This window comes from Mizuhopecten yessoensis, unplaced genomic scaffold, assembly GCF_002113885.1.
Source record: "Mizuhopecten yessoensis strain PY_sf001 unplaced genomic scaffold, ASM211388v2 scaffold11045, whole genome shotgun sequence".
Taxonomy (NCBI): Eukaryota; Metazoa; Mollusca; class Bivalvia; order Pectinida; family Pectinidae; genus Mizuhopecten; species Mizuhopecten yessoensis.
Window position 1 is genome coordinate 423,410 of NW_018408851.1, and position 23,837 is coordinate 447,246.

General features: G+C 38.3%; 1 protein-coding gene across 2 annotated transcripts in view; it reads left to right on the forward strand.

Annotated features, from left to right (window-relative positions):
* Nucleotides 1–23,837, forward strand: part of LOC110464969 (protein crumbs homolog 1-like) — an 80,172-nt gene that overhangs the window by 48,086 nt on the left and 8,249 nt on the right. For both annotated transcript variants that reach the window (XM_021520492.1, XM_021520493.1), the window contains 17 exons: nucleotides 4,837–5,048; nucleotides 10,442–10,645; nucleotides 13,257–13,397; nucleotides 13,845–14,058; nucleotides 14,567–15,030; nucleotides 15,655–15,912; nucleotides 16,063–16,185; nucleotides 16,389–16,616; nucleotides 16,836–16,949; nucleotides 17,434–17,547; nucleotides 17,930–18,225; nucleotides 18,427–18,780; nucleotides 19,203–19,511; nucleotides 19,937–20,099; nucleotides 21,456–21,609; nucleotides 22,326–22,552; nucleotides 23,566–23,790. In XM_021520492.1, the coding sequence (XP_021376167.1) occupies nucleotides 4,837–5,048; nucleotides 10,442–10,645; nucleotides 13,257–13,397; nucleotides 13,845–14,058; nucleotides 14,567–15,030; nucleotides 15,655–15,912; nucleotides 16,063–16,185; nucleotides 16,389–16,616; nucleotides 16,836–16,949; nucleotides 17,434–17,547; nucleotides 17,930–18,225; nucleotides 18,427–18,780; nucleotides 19,203–19,511; nucleotides 19,937–20,099; nucleotides 21,456–21,609; nucleotides 22,326–22,552; nucleotides 23,566–23,790 (3,800 nt within the window). The remainder of the gene's footprint in view (nucleotides 1–4,836; nucleotides 5,049–10,441; nucleotides 10,646–13,256; nucleotides 13,398–13,844; nucleotides 14,059–14,566; nucleotides 15,031–15,654; nucleotides 15,913–16,062; nucleotides 16,186–16,388; nucleotides 16,617–16,835; nucleotides 16,950–17,433; nucleotides 17,548–17,929; nucleotides 18,226–18,426; nucleotides 18,781–19,202; nucleotides 19,512–19,936; nucleotides 20,100–21,455; nucleotides 21,610–22,325; nucleotides 22,553–23,565; nucleotides 23,791–23,837) is intronic.

A 23,837-nucleotide genomic window follows, 5' to 3' on the forward strand; every position in this document is an offset into this window, starting at 1 on the left:
AAACAACTTGTTCTGAATAACCAAAAGGCTTAGGATGTTGATATTTAGTCAGTAGCATGCTGGGATCAAGGACTACTATGTTTGTTAAAGTGAATGACTTTGACTTATATTCAAGGTCACAGGGGTCAAATTTGTTTAAAATCTTTAAACGACCTCTTCTGAATAACCATGGGTCCCAGGATGTTGATACTTTGCAAGTTGCATCCTGAGATGAAAGGCTATTAAATTTGTTCAACATAATGACTGTGTTCGATTTTCAATCACAGGGGTGAAATGTTTAAAAAAAAAATAACAGGTTCTTTTGAATGAATTTTAATCATAAATACTGATATTTTATTTTGCCTGTAGCTTTATTTTAGATCACTTTTAAGGTTACAAGTGTGATATTTATACCAGGTGAGCGATGCAGGCCCATTGGGCCTCTTGTTATGCACATAAAATAGGCTTATCAAACCATCCTAATTGTAATTTCTGTAATAGAGAAAGGGAGTCAATCGTGCATATGTTATGGGAATGTGATGAGGTTGCACTAACAATTACATTACATATTAATGAAGAAACATTGTTTTTTGGTTTGGTAAATAACACAGGCATTTACAATCGCATTGATAATGAAGTTCTTCTTCCATGGTACTCTCTCTGTTATGGCTCTAGCTAATGTAATAAAAGAAAACTATGTGGTTCAAAAATATATTTCATATGGTAAAAGTGATCCTTGTCTACAATTTGTTTTAAAAGAATGGAAAAAATGGATGAAATCAGTTGATTTTGCCTAAAACCTGACATGATTTAGGCTGATATCTTAATTATTCAGTAACAATTCTGTTACTTAACTTTAATAAGTATCTAGCTCTGTTGTGACTTTCTTCCCTGACATGCTTGTTCTGATATCTGTCTTTATCTTTTCTTCTTTCCCCTTTTTTATTTCTTACCAGCTTCTCTTTCTCTCCTTTTATCCTTCCTTCTTCCTTATAGCAATACAATGTGATATTAAATGAAATAATACCTATCCATATTCAGTCTTTAGTGATACAAATTTCTTTTGGCATAATTTTTATGGTATGAATGTTGATATGAAAGATGATTGGTGACAAATAGGTTATTATATGATCTGAATGAATTACTGATCCATTATTATTGTCACTGTATTGAAAAAACTCTTTTGAAAATAAAACAAATATAAAAGATAAAAAAAAAATGGCAGCATGTAGGATGTAAATCAAGCATCACATTTTGTACTGGATTCAGTGGTGTTGTTGCTCATCATTTTCATAATTAATTATAAGTTAACAACAAAACATATATAGTAATTAAATATGAGAGGTGATATTAAAATTGATTTCATTGGGAAGGGTGAAAGTTTGACTCGGCAAAAACTTCCCAGTATACATTAGTCTTATGTAAGTAATTTTCCAAATTTTGATCTTTCACTCTCATTATGAAACACATTACACCCACCTTTAGAGGAATATATTGGTTTTACCTGTCATTTTGTTCAACTTGTTCGTCTGTTAACATTATTTGGCTAGTTCCCACGCAGGAACTAGATTAAATTGTTCAATCCCTTGCATAAAGCATCATGATACAATTGCATCCCACCTTAGTATTCTGGACTTCTATTCCTCAATTCAAGGTCAAGGTCAAAGTTACAGAATCTATACATGATGGGAGAACTGGCTTGTGCATGCATTCCTTACTTCAGTTTTCAATGATATTACTTAAAACTCCCTGCATATTTATTCAAACCAAAACCTGCCTAGCTGTTTGTGCCATCACTTTGATATAGGAATGTACACCATAGTACCAATTTGTAATCAGATTATCTTGTTTACTTTTTGAAATCAGCAGAAAGCCGTCTGGCATTTGCTTTTGCTAAAACTTCAGTAAAATAACAATGTCATTAGTTAAGTACAGGTCATTGTTAGCAACTTATGGACATCTGTATGCTCAGCCACATGTTTTCTTCCCCATGAGAAATTTGGAAAGTCGGTAAATATTGAAAACTTGGGTTAGGAAGAATGCAATTATGGGAAGATATGGAGAGAAACAGTATTAATTGAGTACGGTAAACAACTGATGCCTATCCCAAAGTAAAGAGAAGCTAAACACCCTGGAGATGTCTGCCTCGTGATAGATAACTAACCCATTGCCTTGGACGAGATGTGTCAATAGTGAAGGGAAGAGCTAACTAACCCATTGCCTAGGACGAGATGTGTCAATAGTGTAGGGAAGAGCTCTGCTACTATTACAATAGCCAGGGGCAATTTTATGGCAAAACCTTAATTTGTAAGCGCCATTTGTGACACCGACCAACTGGCAATAAACTGTGTCTCCCCATCAGCGGTAACACAGTGTAATCATACTGTGTGGTCACAGGGGACTAAGAGGGAGGGTTGAGTGTCAGCCGGCAGTGGAGCGAGGTACATTGCTATCTTTAATGTACACTCAACCTTAAAGCTTGAAGTGTGAATTGAAGAGCAAACATCTTATTCATAAGACACTTTCACAGTATTAAAGCTCATTTAAGGATAGAATCCCATTTTGCTGAGGTTTATGGGGTATAAACCTCAATTGGTCTTGAGACAAATTTTATGAACTGCAAAGCATTCAGCTAGTCATTCCTCTTGAAAATAAATTGTGTTTTTATGGTTTCCCTAGCAGTCCTACCTTTTGGCAGCCTGCTCAATGTTTTTGAGCCAATGTTAGACAAACACTGTCGAAGGCATTATCCTAATGTTCTATATCACCACTATGCAATAAAATAAAAAATATTCACCTACCTACTGACCTGAAGTGTTTTTTAGAGTTGAACCCGAAACACAATATTTTTCTAGACTTAATGACACAGCATCGAATGCTGATGGGTCCATTTGAAGGTTATTAAAAATATAATTTTCTTGTCCAGATTATAGCTTCAAAATTAGTAGTCTCCCAAAGTTAAGACTTTGTATGTGAGTTGCCCTTTGATTTTAGGCATGGGAGGTCAAGGTCACTGTCATTAAAAACAGAATTTCACAGAACAAATTACCTGTCCAGATGGTAACATCAAAAAGATAGATCACATAATACTTGAACCTAATATATGTGGGTTAATGTTTTAGCAAAGAAGGAGAACCAAATTGAATTTGCATGTGATTTGTCAAAGGGAAAGGTCCCTTATACTGTAAATAAAAAAAATCTGGTTCAGATCCTTATTTCAGATTAAATGATGCACAAAGCTAAGACTTTGTATATGAGTTAAATTGTCCTATGAAAGAGGAAGAACCCCATGAATTTTAGGAATTATCTGTCAAAGGTCAAGGTCACTGTTACTAATAATAGAGTTTACTATCTAGATACTTATTTCAGTGCAACTGATCACACAAAGCTCAGATGCATTTTGTGAGTTGCCCTAGAGAAAAAGAACCTTATTATAGGCATAGGTAGTCAAGGGTCAAGGTCAAAATTACTGAAAGTAGAATTTCACTTAATAAATTACATGTCTGGATGCTTAATTTAGAATAAACTATTGTACAGAACTCAAGCTTGGTATTTGGGTTTCGCAAAGGGAAGACATAAAAGAACGCTCGATCTGCCATGGTTCGTCAAAGGTCAAGGACATTGTCATTAAAATTGCATTTTGCTTGTCTGCGTTGTACCTCGGGAAGAGGAAAAAGACTATCGTTTTTGGGCAGTGTACATCAAAGATCCAGGTCACTCTTACTGAATATAGAATGTTTGTCCCTTTTCTGAATTCAGAACAAATGATTCCACAAAGGTCAAAGTTGGTTGCCCTAAAGGAGAGGAATAATCCTATTCATTTTGAATGTGTTTTTTTAAAGGCTGAAGTTAATGTACTAAAAATAGAATTGTCTAGAACCGAAAGATGAGGAAAGAATTTTCAGTATTAAAAGGAACAGCAAACTATACTTACATTAGCATAGCCCCATTGCCTGATGGAAATCATACATACTCTGTATGTTTAAACAACAAATGTTGCTCAGAGCTTATCAGAAGGATACATTGCCCCTGGCAGTTTTCTTGTAAACCTCCTAAAATATGTATTTACAGAAAGAAAAAGAAAAAAAAATAACAAATTGTTGAATAGGCTACAGCTGGGGTTTGTTTGATAATATTCCTAGCCCACCTTGTCTAGACTTGTGATTTGTGTATATATGTATGTTGCTGTCCATTGCCATCTGTTTGTTACATTAACACTGTGTTGTCCAGGGCATAATTTATGCCCACCCCTTCGTCCTTCCTTAAACAGCTCTAGTTGTTACCTGACTCGCTATATAAATGCATATTAATCAATTTCGACAATTCACCAAACGAACTATAGCTAATGTGTGCTACCGTAAAACTGTTGACTGGTCAAATGATGAACCAGTGCTCGCTCGGCACTCGGCCTCGAGAAACAGTTCATCTGGTGGGTCCCAACTCTGAGGGAAAATAGTTTTGACTGTTGACTGATAAGGCATGAAACAACTATATAGTATTGCTATTTCTCAAGAAGAGCAGGACAGATCTTTTCATATTTCATATATAGGTTACACTTGTTTCATTTGGAGACTAATGAACAAGGTGGCCACCAGGCTACCATATTGGCTTTTGATTGAGTTCAAGTTTGTTAATGTTTTATGGAGAATTACTAGAAAGATGTTTTTCTTAAGTTCATAAAATTATGTAAATTTCCCTTGAGATCTAGTTGTGTATGTTTCATTTTCGAAGAGTTTAGTAGAACAAGATGGCCGCCAGAGGTACATGTTGACTGTTGTACTCCTTTAATTCAGACTTTGTATCCTTTATTGACATTTGTTAAAATGTTATCTTCTTATGATATTTTTAAACTTTCAGCTACTCTGGAGACAACTGTGAAACAGTTATCCCCTGTCCTGTCTGTCAGAACGGCGGGGTATGTAACGGGGCTGTGTGCCGCTGCCCCTCAACCTTCTCTGGTTTGACGTGTCAGGAGGATATCAATGAGTGTACCCAGACTACCCCACCGTGTGAGCCGTATGGGAAGTGCCAGAACACCTATGGAGCCTACACTTGTACCTGCCTCACAGGTAATTCATTTCTTTAACAGCAGCCCCATAAATCACTTAATATTCACACTTAATTATTTCAATGTCCGAATTGCTATGTCCATTGTCAAATAGTGCCTGAGATTTTGTGATAGAATCTCCTTGCAAATTTCCTTGCGAAAAATTAAGTCAAATGAATTACGTTGCTGTGATTAGTGAAAAAACTGAGCTCAACACGATCTTTTAAACTGAGCTAGGGTCTACTATAATTGGGTATTTTAGACTTAATATTCCCCATGCTTTTGCCAAATATTTTACTAATCCATTGAAAACTATTTTCCAGCATGACTATAGCTTTAATAAATCTTTTCTGAAAAAAACATACCTTGCAGGACTTTTACTAAAAATAACAAAGGTGAATTAAACAAAATGTGGTCAACAACAACAGTGTACTGAGTGTAATCCAGCATGGCTACACCAGGACTGGAACCCTGGACCTCAGATTGTTATACTGTCACTCTCACCCACTGAACTACCAGGTCAACAACAACAGTGTACTGAGTGTAATCCAGCATGGCTACACCAGGACTGGAACCCTGGACCTCAGATTGTTATACTGTCACTATCACCCACTGAACTACCAGGTCAACAACAACAGTGTACTGAGTGTAATCCAGCATGGCTACACCAGGACTGGAACCCTGGACCTCAGATTGTTATACTGTCACTCTCACCCACTGAACTACCAGGTCAACAACAACAGTGTACTGAGTGTAATCCAGCATGGCTACACCAGGACTGGAACCCTGGACCTCAGATTGTTATACTGTCACTCTCACCCACTGAACTACCAGGTCAACAACAACAGTGTACTGAGTGTAATCCAGCATGGCTACACCAGGACTGGAACCCTGGACCTCAGATTGTTATACTGTCACTCTCACCCACTGAACTACCAGGTCAACAACAACAGTGTACTGAGTGTAATCCAGCATGGCTACACCAGGACTGGAACCCTGGACCTCAGATTGTTATACTGTCACTCTCACCCACTGAACTACCAGGTCAACAACAACAGTGTACTGAGTGTAATCCAGCATGGCTACACCAGGACTGGAACCCTGGACCTCAGATTGTTATACTGTCACTCTCACCCACTGAACTACCAGGTCAACAACAACAGTGTACTGAGTGTAATCCAGCATGGCTACACCAGGACTGGAACCCTGGACCTCAGATTGTTATACTGTCACTCTCACCCACTGAACTACCAGGTCAACAACAACAGTGTACTGAGTGTAATCCAGCATGGCTACACCAGGACTGGAACCCTGGACCTCAGATTGTTATACTGTCACTCTCACCCACTGAACTACCAGGTCAACAACAACAGTGTACTGAGTGTAATCCAGCATGGCTACACCAGGACTGGAACCCTGGACCTCAGATTGTTATACTGTCACTCTCACCCACTGAACTACCTGGTCAACAACAACAGTGTACTGAGTGTAATCCAGCATGGCTACACCAGCACTGGAACCCTGGACCTCAGATTGTTATACTGTCACTCTCACCCACTGAACTACCTGGTCAACAACAACAGTGTACTGAGTGTAATCCAGCATGGCTACACCAGCACTGGAACCCTGGACCTCAGATTGTTATACTGTCACTCTCACCCACTGAACTACCTGGTCAACAACAACAGTGTACTGAGTGTAATCCAGCATGGCTACACCAGCACTGGAACCCTGGACCTCAGATTGTTATACTGTCACTCTCACCCACTGAACTACCTGGTCAACAACAACAGTGTACTGAGTGTAATCCAGCATGGCTACACCAGCACTGGAACCCTGGACCTCAGATTGTTATACTGTCACTCTCACCCACTGAACTACCTGGTCAACAACAACAGTGTACTGAGTGTAATCCAGCATGGCTACACCAGCACTGGAACCCTGGACCTCAGATTGTTATACTGTCACTCTCACCCACTGAACTACCTGGTCAACAACAACAGTGTACTGAGTGTAATCCAGCATGGCTACACCAGCACTGGAACCCTGGACCTCAGATTGTTATACTGTCACTCTCACCCACTGAACTACCTGGTCAACAACAACAGTGTACTGAGTGTAATCCAGCATGGCTACACCAGCACTGGAACCCTGGACCTCAGATTGTTATACTGTCACTCTCACCCACTGAACTACCTGGTCAACAACAACAGTGTACTGAGTGTAATCCAGCATGGCTACACCAGCACTGGAACCCTGGACCTCAGATTGTTATACTGTCACTCTCACCCACTGAACTACCTGGTCAACAACAACAGTGTACTGAGTGTAATCCAGCATGGCTACACCAGCACTGGAACCCTGGACCTCAGATTGTTATACTGTCACTCTCACCCACTGAACTACCTGGTCAACAACAACAGTGTACTGAGTGTAATCCAGCATGGCTACACCAGCACTGGAACCCTGGACCTCAGATTGTTATACTGTCACTCTCACCCACTGAACTACCTGGTCAACAACAACAGTGTACTGAGTGTAATCCAGCATGGCTACACCAGCACTGGAACCCTGGACCTCAGATTGTTATACTGTCACTCTCACCCACTGAACTACCTGGTCAACAACAACAGTGTACTGAGTGTAATCCAGCATGGCTACACCAGCACTGGAACCCTGGACCTCAGATTGTTATACTGTCACTCTCACCCACTGAACTACCTGGTCAACAACAACAGTGTACTGAGTGTAATCCAGCATGGCTACACCAGCACTGGAACCCTGGACCTCAGATTGTTATACTGTCACTCTCACCCACTGAACTACCTGGTCAACAACAACAGTGTACTGAGTGTAATCCAGCATGGCTACACCAGCACTGGAACCCTGGACCTCAGATTGTTATACTGTCACTCTCACCCACTGAACTACCTGGTCAACAACAACAGTGTACTGAGTGTAATCCAGCAGGGCTATACCAGCACTGGAACCCTGGACCTCAGATTGTTATACTGTCACTCTCACCCACTGAACTACCTGGTCAACAGATAATAATTAGTGTCCTAGTCCAACTGTGCTACAGTTATATCCAAGTCAAAATTTAGAGACGATTAATGTATACAAGAAAAATCAGAGTGTATGGGACAGGGATCCTGACATTTTTAATCAAAAGCCACATAAGAATACAGTATAATTTAGTCCAACAACAGCAATAAATGTACACTGGCCGTGATATACATGTTGAAGATGAATAGGAATCTGTGATTATATAAGAACATTCAAGCATTTCTCAACTCAGGAAGATTTGCTGTTGAAGCAGGATACAGATATATGAATTTGTTCATATGTTTTCCTCTGTCAAAATTCTTGATGATTTCTTTTTGCTTCTAACTATATTGATGATTGTTATTAGTGTTGTCCTCGATACTTTGTTTTTGCATCTAGCTTTAGTGGTGATATACTTTTCTCCTCGATACTTTGTTTTTGCATCTAGCTTTAGTGCATGGTGATATTCTTTTCTCCTCAATACTTTGTTTTTGTATATAGCTTTAGTGATGATATGCTTTTCTCCTCGATACTTTGTTTTTGCATCTAGCTTTAGTGCATGGTGATATACTTTTCTACTCAATACTTTGTTTTTGTTTCTAGCTTTAGTGATGGTATACTTTTCTCCTCGATACTTTGTTTTTTTATCTAGCTTTAGTGGTGATAGACTTTTCTCCTCGATACTTTGTTTTTGTTTCTAGCTTTAGTGATGATATGCTTTTCTCCTCGATACTTTGGTTTTGTATCTAGCTTTAGGGGTGATATACTTTTCTCATCAATACTTTGTTTTTGCATCTAGCTTTAGTGCATGGTGATATTCTTTTCTCCTCAATAACTTGTTTTTGTATCTACCTTTAGTGATGATATACTTTGCTCCTCGATACTTTGGTTTTGTATCTAGCTTTAGGGGTGATATACTTTTCCCCTCCATGCCTTGTTTTTGTATCTAGCTTTAGGGGTGATATACTTTTCTCCTTGATACTTTGTTTTTGCATCTAGCTTTAGTGGTGATATACTTTTCTCCTCAATACTTTGTTTTTGCATCTAGCTTTAGTGGTGATATACTTTTCCTTTTGCTTCTGTTTAGAAAGCAATCTATCATCATGATTTAATAACCAGTTTTCAAGAAAATCTATCTCTATAACAATCATATTTGAGTATTTTTGATAGACGCATGTATGATGACTTGAATTGTTCAAGACTGCATTTTTGATACAGGATTTATCGAGGAAATAGCAATAAAAAGTGCTGGACCAGATACTATATTGTATGTACAAGTCTGGTTAGACCTGCTGCTGTGCTGACACGTAGGTCTTATCCATTATAAAGTTAGAAGTATTCCCAAAACCAGAGAAATATATCAGAAAATATTGATGATGGATGATGATTTATGGTTTGTGGATGGCATGACGACAGCTACCCACCTGTGTTCTTTGACAACCAGCATCAGTATCTTCCATTGCTGTAACTCCCCGTAGCATGATAGAAGGAGAATTGCCTGTCACTAGAAGATGCCTAGGAATTGTAATTGCTTATATCATGTATTATGAGATTGTCTTCAGACTGCTTCTTTTATGGATTTTGATTTTTGATTTATTTTTTTGAAGAGAAGAAAATGCCTACCAGCTATATATCAGCTTTCTGTTGTTACTAATGTTTGTGGGTGATTATAGTTATTTTTGTTCATCCATTTGTCTGACCATAAGTGTATGTATCTCAATTATCAGCTTATCCTGTCAATAATCTTCAAGGTTTATTATGAAACTTCATAGATGTGTATATCATGACAAGATGTTGTGTCACTAAAGGTTACTCCAAAGGTCAAAGTAAGGCATCAAAATTCAATTCATCAAAATTGTACAAAATCTGATCAACCAAAGCTGTTCTTATGAAATTTCATCAGTGTGGTAATACCTGGTATTATGTCAAGATTGTGTCCCGTACGATCAAAGGTCAAGGTCATTATATGGCATGTTTTTATAGTTTAAGTTATGGCAATGATTTCCCACCCATAAATTCAGTATCTGCTCAAGATTTCATTAATAAAATTCATAGATGTAAGGACTTAAACAAGAGGATGTGTCACACAACGTCCTTGGGTATGTACAACAAAGGGTTAAAGGTCAAGGCAAGAGGTCATTTGTCAAATCATTGTAATGTACAAATTGAAGGTAGTTTTTGACATATTGAAAATTGTTTCTTATGCTGAATACACCATATCATATACTGTGGATGGGAAGAGAGGGTTAAACCATTGTGAGTCCACTAGCTTGTTATTTTTCCAAATTTGTTTGTTCCATATTTTGAACATAAAAAATGGATACAAAGGTAAATATGAAAGAATATTACTATGTTATATTTGCTCCACAGGTGCAACAGGTGCTGAGTGTGACACACTTCTTGACCCCTGCCTAAGTAGTCCGTGCCTGTTTGGTGGTACCTGCCACGAAGGTGTGGAGGGGTTCACCTGTACTTGTGTGGATGGTTTCATCGGGGACAGGTGTGAGGCTGTGGTCAGGAGCTGCAGTAGGAACCCATGTGGACAGAATGCTCTGTGTGTGGACAACCCCACGGGTAAGCAAAAGCTTAAGGTCAGAAATACAGAGTTCAAAATTGTGATGTTATAGAATCAGTTATGTCTGAATATTGTGTCTTCCAATGAAAATTCCATGACATCTGTCTAGAACAATCACCAACAACCCAAAATACAATTTTGTAATGAGAAACTCTATTAGGACCCATACACAATATAAACATCTTACACTCGCATTACGAATCGCTGAATTTTTTTCTTAATATTTTTTTTCACCTCAACCAAGACAAGAGGAGGAACTGTTATTACGTTCGTCATGCTGTCTATGTGACTTCCATTTCACACAGAAAGTTGAATTCCTGTGGGTCAAATCTATTTAAACTATATACACTGACATCAATTTAAAAGATTTCAAAGGTAGAAGTCACTGTTACAGGAATGGAAAATTTGTCTCTATGTAGTTCAAAGTTCATAGTACATAGTTCAAATTCCTGCTGATCTGTGACACTCATACTTCATGCATTGCTTCCTTACAGAAATTACATGCTTAGAATTGCGTTTTGATCAAGAGGTCAAAAGTAAAGTTCACTTACTATAAATAAAAATTGGTCTCTGCTCAATAGATTGAGTTCCTCAGGGCTAATAATGCTGATACTTACTAAACTGGTTCCTTGCTCGGTGATTGCTTTTCAGGTATGCAGGTCAGAGGTCGAGGTTGCTGTAACTGTAAATAAATATTGGCTCCCCAAAATAATACATACTTACCCTGCTTCCTTACCAAAAATGCTAGCTTGGGATTGTTTTATTTTAGGTTCAAAGGCCTAAAGTCAAGGTCACTGTTTCTATACACCTGGTAGAACATAACATTTTGCACCAGGTGCAAACAAATATCTTGGTACACATATCAAAATTCAAACCACTATCTCACAACTTAAAACACTGATAGTGGTATTAGTACATTGTTTCATGAAACCATGCATTCACAATTGTTTTTCGAGTCATTAATGAAATGATTTAAATTCGCAAAAGGAATAGCAGTAGCTGTACATCCCTTATTTCATTGTATCTGAATATATATTTACAAAATATTTGAATTTATTATTGATTCTGCAGGCAAGTAAACACAAAAGTATACATTTCTCTTGAAACGTAACTCATGTATATGTATAGTGCTGGGTGAGCGATATACTCTACAACCACATTGATGGTATGGAGCCTTTCAGCACCGCTGTGTGAGGCCATACAGTTAGACAATTTACACTATACTATCAGGTGAATCTCTATGTGCATGCTACATGTACATGTATGTGTTCTTCTCATAAACTGCAGTGATATATAGCATGCAGCGTTCTCTACCAGAAAGCCATTAAGGACCTTATATTTCCCCAGTCTTATAGAATCCACTGTTAGATTGGACATGCAGGGAGGCGATTTTATAGACATATTGCATGCACTTAATTGTCCCATCAATAGAGCAGTGGAGACTATAGAGCAGGTTCATTCTCTTAAATGTAATATAACCAGGTCTAGAGGGGACTTGCAAGTCTTAGCCCAGCACATGTAGGGCGGACTCAATCACTTCAGTGTACATTACCAGACCTAAGGGGATTCTACAGCCAAAGTATAGATAGCTTCCATAATCCTGTAAAACATTTTATATTTGTGCTGGTTAGAAATTCCATTATTGACAGTTAGGTCTGAACCTTCGATATTGATATATTAAACCAATATACTTTTTCTTCACCAATATGCACTTTTATGGTGAGACCAATTTTGAAAAACTATACGACAATTTGGCTACGGAATTGTTGAAACTTTGCAGCGGAAATTGCATCAGAACACTTACATGTACGAAAAGATTGATTTTTTTTAAAGATATTTTTCTGATTGGTTTTCGTATGAGCATTACCAACTCTGTCTGCATCACAAGATATCTATTAGATATGATCAATATGTCTGGATTGAGGTGTCCATTGAAAGCTGTTTGTATACATTGTCAAACAAATCTTCTGTGGAATGGCATATCTATGGTATAATGGCTTGCTTGTTCACATAATGTACTCTGAAATAGCTGACTATATCTCTTTTCAATTTTGTTTTAATGGCAAGAGTACATATAATGGTGTTCAATTCAATTCAATTCAATTCAACTTTATTCTCTTTCACAATACAATGTATAGAGAAACATATTTGCAATATAATATATAGTAATTGTAGTGTTCGTAGTCGGTAGTACACAGTACTGTTTCATAATATATACACATTTATATCGAGGAGGTCAAATATTGTTATTTATTATTCTAATAAAAGTACAAAGTTTCTTCAGTGTTTTTATATTAGTAGTATTCATCAATTCATAAAACCTAATTACATTCAAGGAGGACAACATATTGCTGTTGAGAGGATTAAAAAAAATGGAGAAAAAAAACCTTTTATATCTGTTACTTCTGCAATTATTGTACGATAGATAGAACACAAGTGTCTCATGAAAAACAAGAACTCCTACAATTGTAAAAAAAAGTTGCTAAATATTAATCTTGAAGTGTGGATTTTTCAAATGTCATTTGATATCTGTTAAATTTTATAGCACTTGATTAAAACATGTCCATTTGGCTGAGATAACTGAGACAATCGTATGTAACGTTGTTTTAGGTGGCTACACCTGTTACTGTAAACCTGGTTACCATGGTGAGCAGTGTGAATCAGATATAGACGAATGTGCTTCCTCACCTTGTCGTAATGGAGGGACTTGTAACAACGAAATTGATGCCTTCAACTGCACATGTGTACCAGGTAAGTAGAACAGTGATGAAGGTGACAGAAAAGTCACTACTTTCCATGTAAAATATTTCAATAAATTAATAACAATGTATATTAAAGCAATATCACCACATTGTAGTACCACCACTCTGTAAATTGCCACATTCTTTTACAATCCATTATTGTTTTTAATAAATAATATGAACTTAATGACAGGAAGTGTAAATATTAAGCATTATCTGTCTGCTTTATAATTGTAAACTAAACATAAGCTAAATTGCCTATTAACTTCCTTGTTTAAACAGAATTGCAGGTGGAGTTAAAATGATATAGCACTACTCTAAAAAAAATTTCCATAAATTGTTGGCTGTAATAGTTATGGCTGTTTCTGTGGTTGATATTCCTTGTAAAGGTATCATACAACACTGTTTTATAATAAAGTGCCAGTGACCAGTTATGACGTAGTATGATCCTCCGTAGGTTACACTGGTCCCCACTGTGAGATTGACATCAACGAGTGCGAGAGCAACCCTTGCTTGAACGGAGCGACCTGCTCCGATGTGACGATCAACACATACCAGTGTCTCTGTACCTCAGGGTACACCGGCGCCGCCTGTGAGACAGATATTGATGACTGCAGTCCTGGACTCTGTCGGGACTTCCAAGTTTGTGTGGATGATGTGGACAGATACAGGTATAGTATGCAAACAATGGAATTTCCTCTTAAGAACCTCGCTTCTTCTCCAGTTATACAGTTAGCCTGATATACATGTACTCAAACTCAAAATTACAGGTATACAAACCATAGCTAAAAAAGTGAAGATATTACTTTATATAAAGGCCAAATACAAGAGTACCTCAAATTAGTTAAGGTTTGAAAATTTCACAGTCAAGGCAAAGGTTACAATTACAATTTATAGAAATTTCTCAACCAATCCAGTGACTTCATTTGTTAACAGAAGTTGACCAAACTTTAGACAAAGGTCAACTATGAGAATGAGTTTGTATTCTAGACACCAAAGGTTGAGGTCACTATTTATAAAAATTAGTCAGAAAAGACACTATTTTGCATGGCAACTGGCCATGGGTCATTCACGTCTCAGACATTTTTCCAATTCTGAAATATTTTTTATACCTTTATCATTTATTGTTGTCCAAAAAAATAGCTAATATTCTTGACATTTTACATTGTTGGCTTTCAGGTGTGAGTGTCCAGTGGGAATGACAGGAAGTCAGTGTGAGACACACATAGATGATTGCCATAGCAACCCTTGTCAGAACGGAGGAACTTGTGTGGACGAAGGTGATCGGTTTGTGTGTCTGTGTTTGGATGCCTACGCAGGCCTACTGTGTGAGATACGTACAGACTACTGCGACCCCTCACCTTGCCTTCATGGTGCCACCTGTGTAGGGGACCTCACCACGTCCCCTTTTTACACCTGTCAGTGCCCACCTGGTTTCCTTGGTGACACGTGTGAGGGCGATGTGTACGAGTGTGGATCAGATCCGTGTCAGAACGGAGGTACATGTGTAGAGTTTACAGATGATCAGGCTGGGTATACATGCACGTGTGTTGCTGGGTACACTGGACAGGTGTGTGAAGCTGAGGTCAACTCATGTGTACTCACCTGTATCAACGGAGGAACGTGTAACAACACCTTCCAAGGTACATGTTCTTATATAGTTTACCATTGGATATAAATATTCTCCCTAACTGTAGGGTCATTTCTGTTTAGGCTGGGAAAAGATAACTCATTTCCTTACTAGGGAAAAGAGTTAACTTGCAATTTTTTCCAGAAATGACATCGCTTTCACTGCAGAGGTTTGTGCTGACATTGCCAGGGATCTAATCACTCTTGCATGATAGAAGTGAGGCTATGTCAATTATTGGTTCTGGATAACAAAAAGGATTCCATCAGTTTGGGGTTTCACTTGATAAAATAAACTGGGTTGATTGAGTCTATCATAATTGTACACACTTTAGAAAGTTTCTTTTATGCATGTACATGTATAAGTAAAGTATCTAAGACAAGTTCAAATATAATGTGTTCATGAAATAAGCTTTTGTGGCTGTCATAATTAACCTGCAGACCTTTTATTCAAGTCATGGGATATATATTTAAATGTTGACACGAAACAGGATTAATTTAAATTGTGACAGGTATCCAGAAGAGTTCAATTTGGAATGGCAATTGGATAACAAGATTATGTGCAGTGGCTTGATAAATAAATTTAGGAACCATTCTCCTACAGGTAATGAATAAAATATGTTTTGTTTGATCTATTGCAGATGAAAGATGTGATTGTCTACCTGGATGGACAGGTGACAAATGTGAGGTCAATGTAAAGGAGTGTTTGGACCCCCTGAACTGTCGGAATGGTGCCACCTGTGTGGATCTGCCTGGTAGTTTCCTGTGTATATGTGGCGACTTCTGGGAAGGGACTCGCTGTGAGATTGACGTGAAGGAGTGTAATGTGACTACGTGTCAGAACAATGGAACATGTCAGGAGACTGTCGGGGGTCCACCAGTGTGTAGTTGTCCTCCAGGTAATCAAACACGGAACTTCTCTCGAAATTTTACATGATTTTCCTTAGTTTTTCTGTTTATTACTCAATTTTTAGGAAAATTAGGCTTATTTTATAATCTTACTTCATTCAAAATGCTTCAAAATAATTTGTTTTCAACATTTCTCTCAGGGAACACTGGAATGCTGTGTGAGACTGTTTTGGATGCTTGTAATCCTTCCCCATGTCAACAAGGGTCTACCTGTAGTAATCTGGCAGGTAACTTTACCTGTACCTGTACACCTGGATATACAGGTGAGTAAGCAAAATTAAAGTACATTATCCTGCCTATATACCAATTCACATTGCTACCACCATTAAATGGGAAACATTCAGAAATGCAACACAAATGACAAAAGAATATAGCTGGGGAGGAAGCACTTGTCCAGATCATCATATTACGTTAAATCACATTTATAACAAAATTAGAAAATATCAGTAATTTTTCTATCTTTTAGGTCAATTGTGTGACCTTGACATTGATGAGTGCAAAGACCAACCGTGTGACAACAATGCTACTTGCCATGACCTTGTCAATGCCTTCATGTGTACCTGTATCCCAGGGTTCACAGGGGTCACTTGCTCAGTAAACAAAGATGATTGTGACCCTGACCCCTGTCTCCATGGCAGCACCTGTGTTGATGGGGTCAATAGGTACACATGTACTTGCCTTCCAGGATATACAGGTACTTGATAATGTTTTTGATTGGGTGGTCGTGGTGGTGACTTGAAATTACTTACATGTGTTACAATGTTATATTACATAAAAGATGTGAGTAATAATTATTAAGATGTTTTCACTAACTCTGCTGCAGAACTAAATGAGCATTAAAGGTTATTAAGTGGTACTTTTTATAGGCAAAGATGGTTCATACAGTTAAATGTCAATTACTTTTCCTTCCCAGGTGCCAGATGTGGTGTGGAGATTAATGAGTGTGGCCTTGACCCTTGTATGAACAACGCGACCTGTGTGGATGGGAACAACTCCTACACCTGTCAGTGCCCATCTGGATTTACAGGTAACAAGGCCAGGTTGTGTCTAGATGAAATAAGGTGTCTCCTAAATCAAAAACTGATTAATTTAATGAGAGGTCACAGATAAATGTATCAATTTGGCACTTAATTTGGTACTTACAATTTTTGTCTCACTGCCACAAAGTGGAAGCAATTAAGATCTAGGTGTTGCTTCTCCGGCGACGGCATCAACATCAAGATTTTGTGTTTAAGTTAGTTTCTCTGAAAGTATAAGTTCTAAACTTTGACCATAGATTCATCTTAGGTTGTAAATCTCAACCCATGCATCAAATTCTGGATGCGGCCTACCTTTTATGGTCCATTGACTTTGTCAGCAACTCCATCAACATTAAGTTTTTGCATTTAAGTTAGTTTCTCTGATATGTGCATTGATGGTCAAAGCGGGGCATAGGTGAGACATTTTAATCTAAATGGCCAGTTTTAAAATATGACCTCAAAATATCATATCATGCATCTGCGTTGTTCCAGGGCTTACATGCGAAATAGATGTTGATGACTGTATTGGAAAACCTTGCTATGGCAACGCCACCTGTCAGGACCAAGTAAACGACTACACCTGCCTTTGTCCACCAGGGTTTACAGGTGAGGAAATAGAATATAGTATGCCTGTCTGAGAGTTCAGGTGTATATATTGTATTATAACCTGTACCAAGCTAACATAGCATAACTTAATGTCCTCATTTATCATAGTACAACATGTACCGGAATTACAGTATTTTAATCCCATTTAATGTGTAATAATTAATAAGCAAATGAAATGATTTTTTTTTTATGACAGGTTCCTAATAACTTTAGGTATTAAGCATTATCATAGGTCAGGTTTCCCTATCGCAAAGAAATTTAGCCTGACGGGGAAAAGTATTTGACTTTGTGTAAAAATGGCAATTTTTGGGTAGAGATTGGGTCCTCAAATGGTAGGAGTTTGAGTTAACTTGGTTCCAGCATGACTTCTCTAACTTCTCAGGTAGAACATGCAGAGAAGATATAAACGAGTGTTCTCTGTCACCCTGCCAACATGGCGGTACCTGTACAGAGCCAGCAGTTAACCTGTACCAGTGTCAGTGTCCTACAGGTGTGTCCGGGGACAACTGTCAGTTTGTTCATTTTGCCACATTTGACAGTCAAAGCTATGTCCAGTTACCTCCACTACCTTCCCTGGTCAGCACTGGACAGAGAATGAGGCGGTCACTCGATGTTGTGACAATACTCTTGTCCTTCACCACATCAGTATCAACAGGAGTTCTCCTGTTTACCTCAGGGGTGAGTTGCTCAATACAATTCCTTCATCACTTTTATAGTTACAAAACAATTGTTTTTTAATTTTCATGATTTTAACATTTCCCATGACAGTAAAGATTTAGTTTAAACAAAAACACATAAAGGGATATTACATCAAACATGGCAATGACATACACAAAATATATACACTGTTTGATTAACAGCCCAGGTTTTACTTAACAGATAAATAGCGATGGCAGCCATCAGCATATGAGCTTGGAGATGTCACAGGGGACTGTGATAGTAACATTAAACATCGGTGATGAGATAAAGACTGGACAGATCCCGCTTACCTCCCTTGACCTCGGTGTGTACAACCACACACTCCAGGTGACGCTGTCATCTCCGATTACCAACATCACACTTGACCCTAGTAGTTGTGATGACACCAGAACATGCCAGCTTTCACTGAAGGTTACAGAGTTGGACACAAGATGGCTGCTGGAAAACTTCCTGTATGTGGGGGGTCTACCATCCTTGACACCGTACCAGCGCAGCAAGCTTACCGTTCCACAGGGATATGTGGGTTGTTTAGGGGTAGGTCATAGATCGTCATTGAAATCATGTTTTCAAATTAGATAAAATGTAGGTAATTTCTACCCAGATTAATTCATCAGAAAATTCATATATTGCTGCTTTTGATACTTTATCATACCAGAACACATGATGACATATATATTTTTTAAGAAGATAGTGTTTGGCAGGGACAGAACGTACATCATAACATTATACAGGAATAAATAAGGTACAGTTTGGTTTCTTTAATTACATGTATGTCTGCTGCCGAAAGCTTGTAAATTGAACAGCTATTGATCTAATGCAAAAAGGTTAACTTGGATGGAGAGCTTGAGTATAATTATTTCCAGTATAATATATCTCACACAAAGAAATCATTAATATGATCTCATAAATCATTTAAGTTTGATATTAACATATGCCTGGTCATTCTGTTCTTCTAGGAATTGATCATCAGTGGAAACAGAATTAACTTAGTGTCATCCAATTTGTCGTCTGCTCTTCCATTTGCTGGTTGTGCACCACATGACTCCTGTTCACCTGAATACTGTCAAAATGGCGGCATATGTCATGATGCCTGGAGCCGGCGGTATTGTGAGTGCCCTGTTGGATATGACCACAGCCTCTGCCAGCACCAGAATGAGGCTCACTTCGTTCCGGCATCTATGTTGCATTTTGCTGGAATCCAGGAGATTACACAGATGTCCCTTTGGGTGTCTGCCACGAGTCCTTCTGGCATCATAGCCTACACAGTATGTAGAACTGGTACACCCAAACTCCCAGACAGTATTAAATGTTTTATACTAGATTGGCCTAATACAATTAGGTCTTTGTTGGGCCCTATTTGGAGACTGGTACAAATTGATCACTCTGTCAGGAAAATTGAACTTGCATGCATTACAAGACACTAAAGTTCAAATAGTCAGTCAACTGGTTAATGCACTATTAAATATTTACATGCTTTGCTCCATTCTGAGAAAAAAAACTTGATAGTCTGCGTCTAAAAGTACTTTAAGGTTTTTTTCCTGGAGAAATACTGTACTCCATTCTGGAAAAATTAAGTCATAAAGATTAAAATCAAAAATATTTACATAACTGTATTTTATTTTAAGCTGATATTCATGGTATGAAATATTTGTGAGAGGATATAACAGTGATCATTCTGTTCTGTCCACAGCTGGGGTTTGAATCCATGGCCTTGATACTGGACAAAGGACAGCTGAGGTTGCAGATCCTTGCCTCAAATTCAGAGTATTTGAGTCAGGTTGGTGAGAACCTTGACCATGGCAACTGGTTCTACATCAACATGAGATTAGGGGCAGGACAGTACAGACTTCAGGGTAGGTATCTATTGTAGGGCTGGGTCTAAATCAACATGAGATTAGAGGCAGGGCAGTACAGACTTCAGGGTAGGTATCTATTGTAGGGCTGGGTCTACATCAACATGAGATTAGGGGCAGGACAGTACAGGCTTCAGGGTAGGTATCTATTGTAGACATGGGTCTACATCAACATGAGATTAGGGGCAGGACAGTACAGACGTCGGGGTAGGTATCTGTTGTAGGGCTTGGTCTACATCAACATGAGATTAGGGGCAGGACAGTACAGACTTCAGGGTAGGTATCTATTGTAGGGCTGGGTCTGCATCAACATGAGATTAGGGACAGGACAGTACAGACTTCAGGGAAGGTATCTATTGTAGGACTGGGTCTACATCAATATGAGATTAGGGGCAGGACAGTACAGGCTTCAGGGTAGGTATCTATTGTAGGGCTGGGTCTACATTAACATGAGATTAGGGGCAGGACAGTACAGGCTTCAGGGTAGGTATCTATTGTAGGGCTGGGTCTACATCAACATGAGATTAGGGGCAGGACAGTACAGACTTCAGGGTAGGTATCTATTGTAGGGCTGGGTCTACATCAACATGAGATTAGGGGCAGGACAGTACAGACTTCAGGGTAGGTATCTATATTGAAGGGATTAATCTACATGTACTTCAATGTCAAGTTTGGAGTTGGCTAGTATAGTCTTAAGGGTAAACATATACATGAGGCTAGGGACAGGTAGTACTGATTTCTGGTTAGGTATCTACATCATGAGACTAGCTAGGGGCTGGCTAGTACTGATTTCAGGGTAGGTATCTATTGTAGGGCTTGGTCTAACATCAGGGTATGGCCAGCTAGACCTGCTGACTTCAAGGTCAGCATCATCATGAGGATAGGGGCTGGCTAGTATTGATTTCAGGGTGGGTATTCATTACAGGGCTGGGTCTACATAAACATGAAATTACTTTTTCTTGAAGGATCTTTGCTAGTTTGAATATTGTATAAAGTGTATAATACCTGAGCCAATAGGACAGGTTCAGACTTTAAATTTAGCTCTGATTCTCTATTTACTTCATCAAACTTCATATGTAGGTACAGTTTGATGAGTACAATACCATCATATAACATGTAGGTATCTATGGCCTATATATAACATGTAGGTATCTATGGCCTATATATAACGCTCACTGAATTTGGTCAGACTTTGTGTTTAGTTTCAATTCAACTAAAACATGGGGGCCTTTTTAACATTTCCTAATTAAGGGTGTAGTTATGCTTTCATAATGGTCAAGTTTTGATAAATTTTACAATGATAAGTTAACTTGTCTTGTGATTTCCTTTAGACTTAACATTACTTTGTGATAACAGTTTCCAGTAAAAGCAATGGAGTTGTCGGAACATCCAGTGGAACTGTCGGTAATTTCCTGACTATTCAAATGCCTGTGTTTTATGGTCGACTGCATGACCATCCGGGTGTGAACAAGTGGCGGGTTAGGGAGACACCACTTCCTACCTACGACAGGTGAGCAGGCATCGCACCTATAGAGGTCAAGTAAAAAAACAGTGATAAAGGTGTTTAGGTCACAAAAATCATCTTATTTCACCAAGTCAAAAAAGTAGTCTTCAGCATCAAATATGTCAGACATGTATAGATTATGTCAAATGCATGTAATACAAAACATAAACTGGTATGTCCTCGAAGTTAAATAGTTGTCTGGGCTGTTGGGAAACTCTGGCCTGAAGAATATTATATTTGAAAAACAAAATGTTTGGAGATTGTCAGAATAAACATTTAAACAAAGTTGCATTTTAATATCAATTACACGTAGTAAATGATTCTATGTTGTTTTGCGGGCAATTTTTCTGATATCTTAATAGCCATCTTTAAATTATTCCTAAACTTTGCAACTATTTCAACACCAAGGAGAAAATGTTTCTTAAACGAGTGGCCTCCATGTCTAAACCAGTTTCTTCACTTGTCTACAGTAGAGCAGCACCAAGGTGAATATCCTGGTTTTAGTTTCATTGAAAGACAAAAAGTTCCATGAGATACCAATGATATAACGTAACAATTACGGTAGGCTTTCACCTTATATTACCTAGCGTGACAATAACATCCATAGCTTTCTGAAGCTCTTGCCTGATAAAAACTATTGCATACAGATTTTCAATAGAAATCAAAACTATATAAACCATATGCTTGAAGATTGTATAGTAAATTTATTATCTTTTGAACAGTTTTAAAGGTTGCATCAAGGATTTGATCATCAACAATCGGCCAGTTGACTTTCAGACAAGTCAGGCCTCCATATTTGGTAACGACCCACCTATGGCTACGCCTGGCTGTCCCAGGGAGGAAGTATGTCGACCGTCCCCCTGTCAGAACAATGGTGCCTGTGTGGGAGGGTGGGACGGCCATTCCTGTACCTGTCCAGCCAACTACGAAGGATATAACTGTACAGAAGGTAAAAAGGATTCCGTAATTACATCTGGTATTGTAATATATGGGAAAATTTGTTCCTAGTTCTTATAAAAATAAATATGAATGAACAGGGTAAGAGAAAAAATATCTGTCACCCCCTTGAGGGTGAGATAGGGATTCCTCACCCCCAAGGGGGCGAGAGATTCTTTTAATCTTTAGTGGACAATTTGATGCGTAATGTTTGTCCAGACTTCACAATGTAACACTTGAATAGCTCCACAGTTTATGAAATGTTGATGCTGCATGTACTATGACTAAACAATATGTCTACTATTCCGATGTCTATAACATTCAAGGGGAAGGTTACCACATGTACAGGGATCAAATAATTGCACAGCAGCTAGTGCACTACCATCTGGGTCAACAAGATTGATTGATAAGTTTCTATAACATGTTTGATTAATAATAAACAATTTTAATTATTGGTAAATGTGGCTATAACTTCTGGATAGAACAGCTCTTCTTCTCTTTTTTTTAATAAAACTTAACAGATCAAGGTATCATGACTAAATGACAAGCCCTATACAGCTCTGGGGTCTGTCCCTCCATGGCCACTGACACCAAGGGGTCAAAAGTCCAATCATTGTCTGTGCCATTACCTTTCAGGCATAGTCTTTAAACCAATTGTATTTCACTGTATTCAACATTATGCAAACTACCGGTATACTTCTATATACTGACCTAACGGGAGAGGGGGGATAGATCTACGCCCGACCAGTAACCTATTTGATACAGTGTGTATACACTCTCTATCGAAAGGTAAAACACCAGGGTCGAGTGACGTATGAGATATACAATTTCATCACATTGTTGTACAGGTAAACAATACAAATCGCTCACTCAGTCATAGCTTGACTAAGGGACCAGTCGGTCTTAAAACGTTGAAACACGTTTAATATCTTTATTGTTTGTGTATAAAGTAAAACTTTGATATAACATTTTTCCAAACTGATGAATCTTATTGAAAATATACTTCTATAAATTATATTGCTTTAGTTGCCTCAGCGTCCTTCAACGGGCTGAACAGCTATGCTCACCTCCAGCTTGACAGGCAGAAGTTACCATTTGGGGATGAGGGAACATTGGACTTTAAGACCAGACAGCACACGTCAACCATGATGTATGTCCAGTTTCTGTCCAGTAGCGGTCAGATCCTGGGCAGTCTCGAGTTCCGACTGTACCGACAGGCTTTACAAGTTGTGGCTGGATTTAATGGTCAAGGTAATCGGAATCATGGCAGTTTTCTACCACCACCCATAATGTTTATT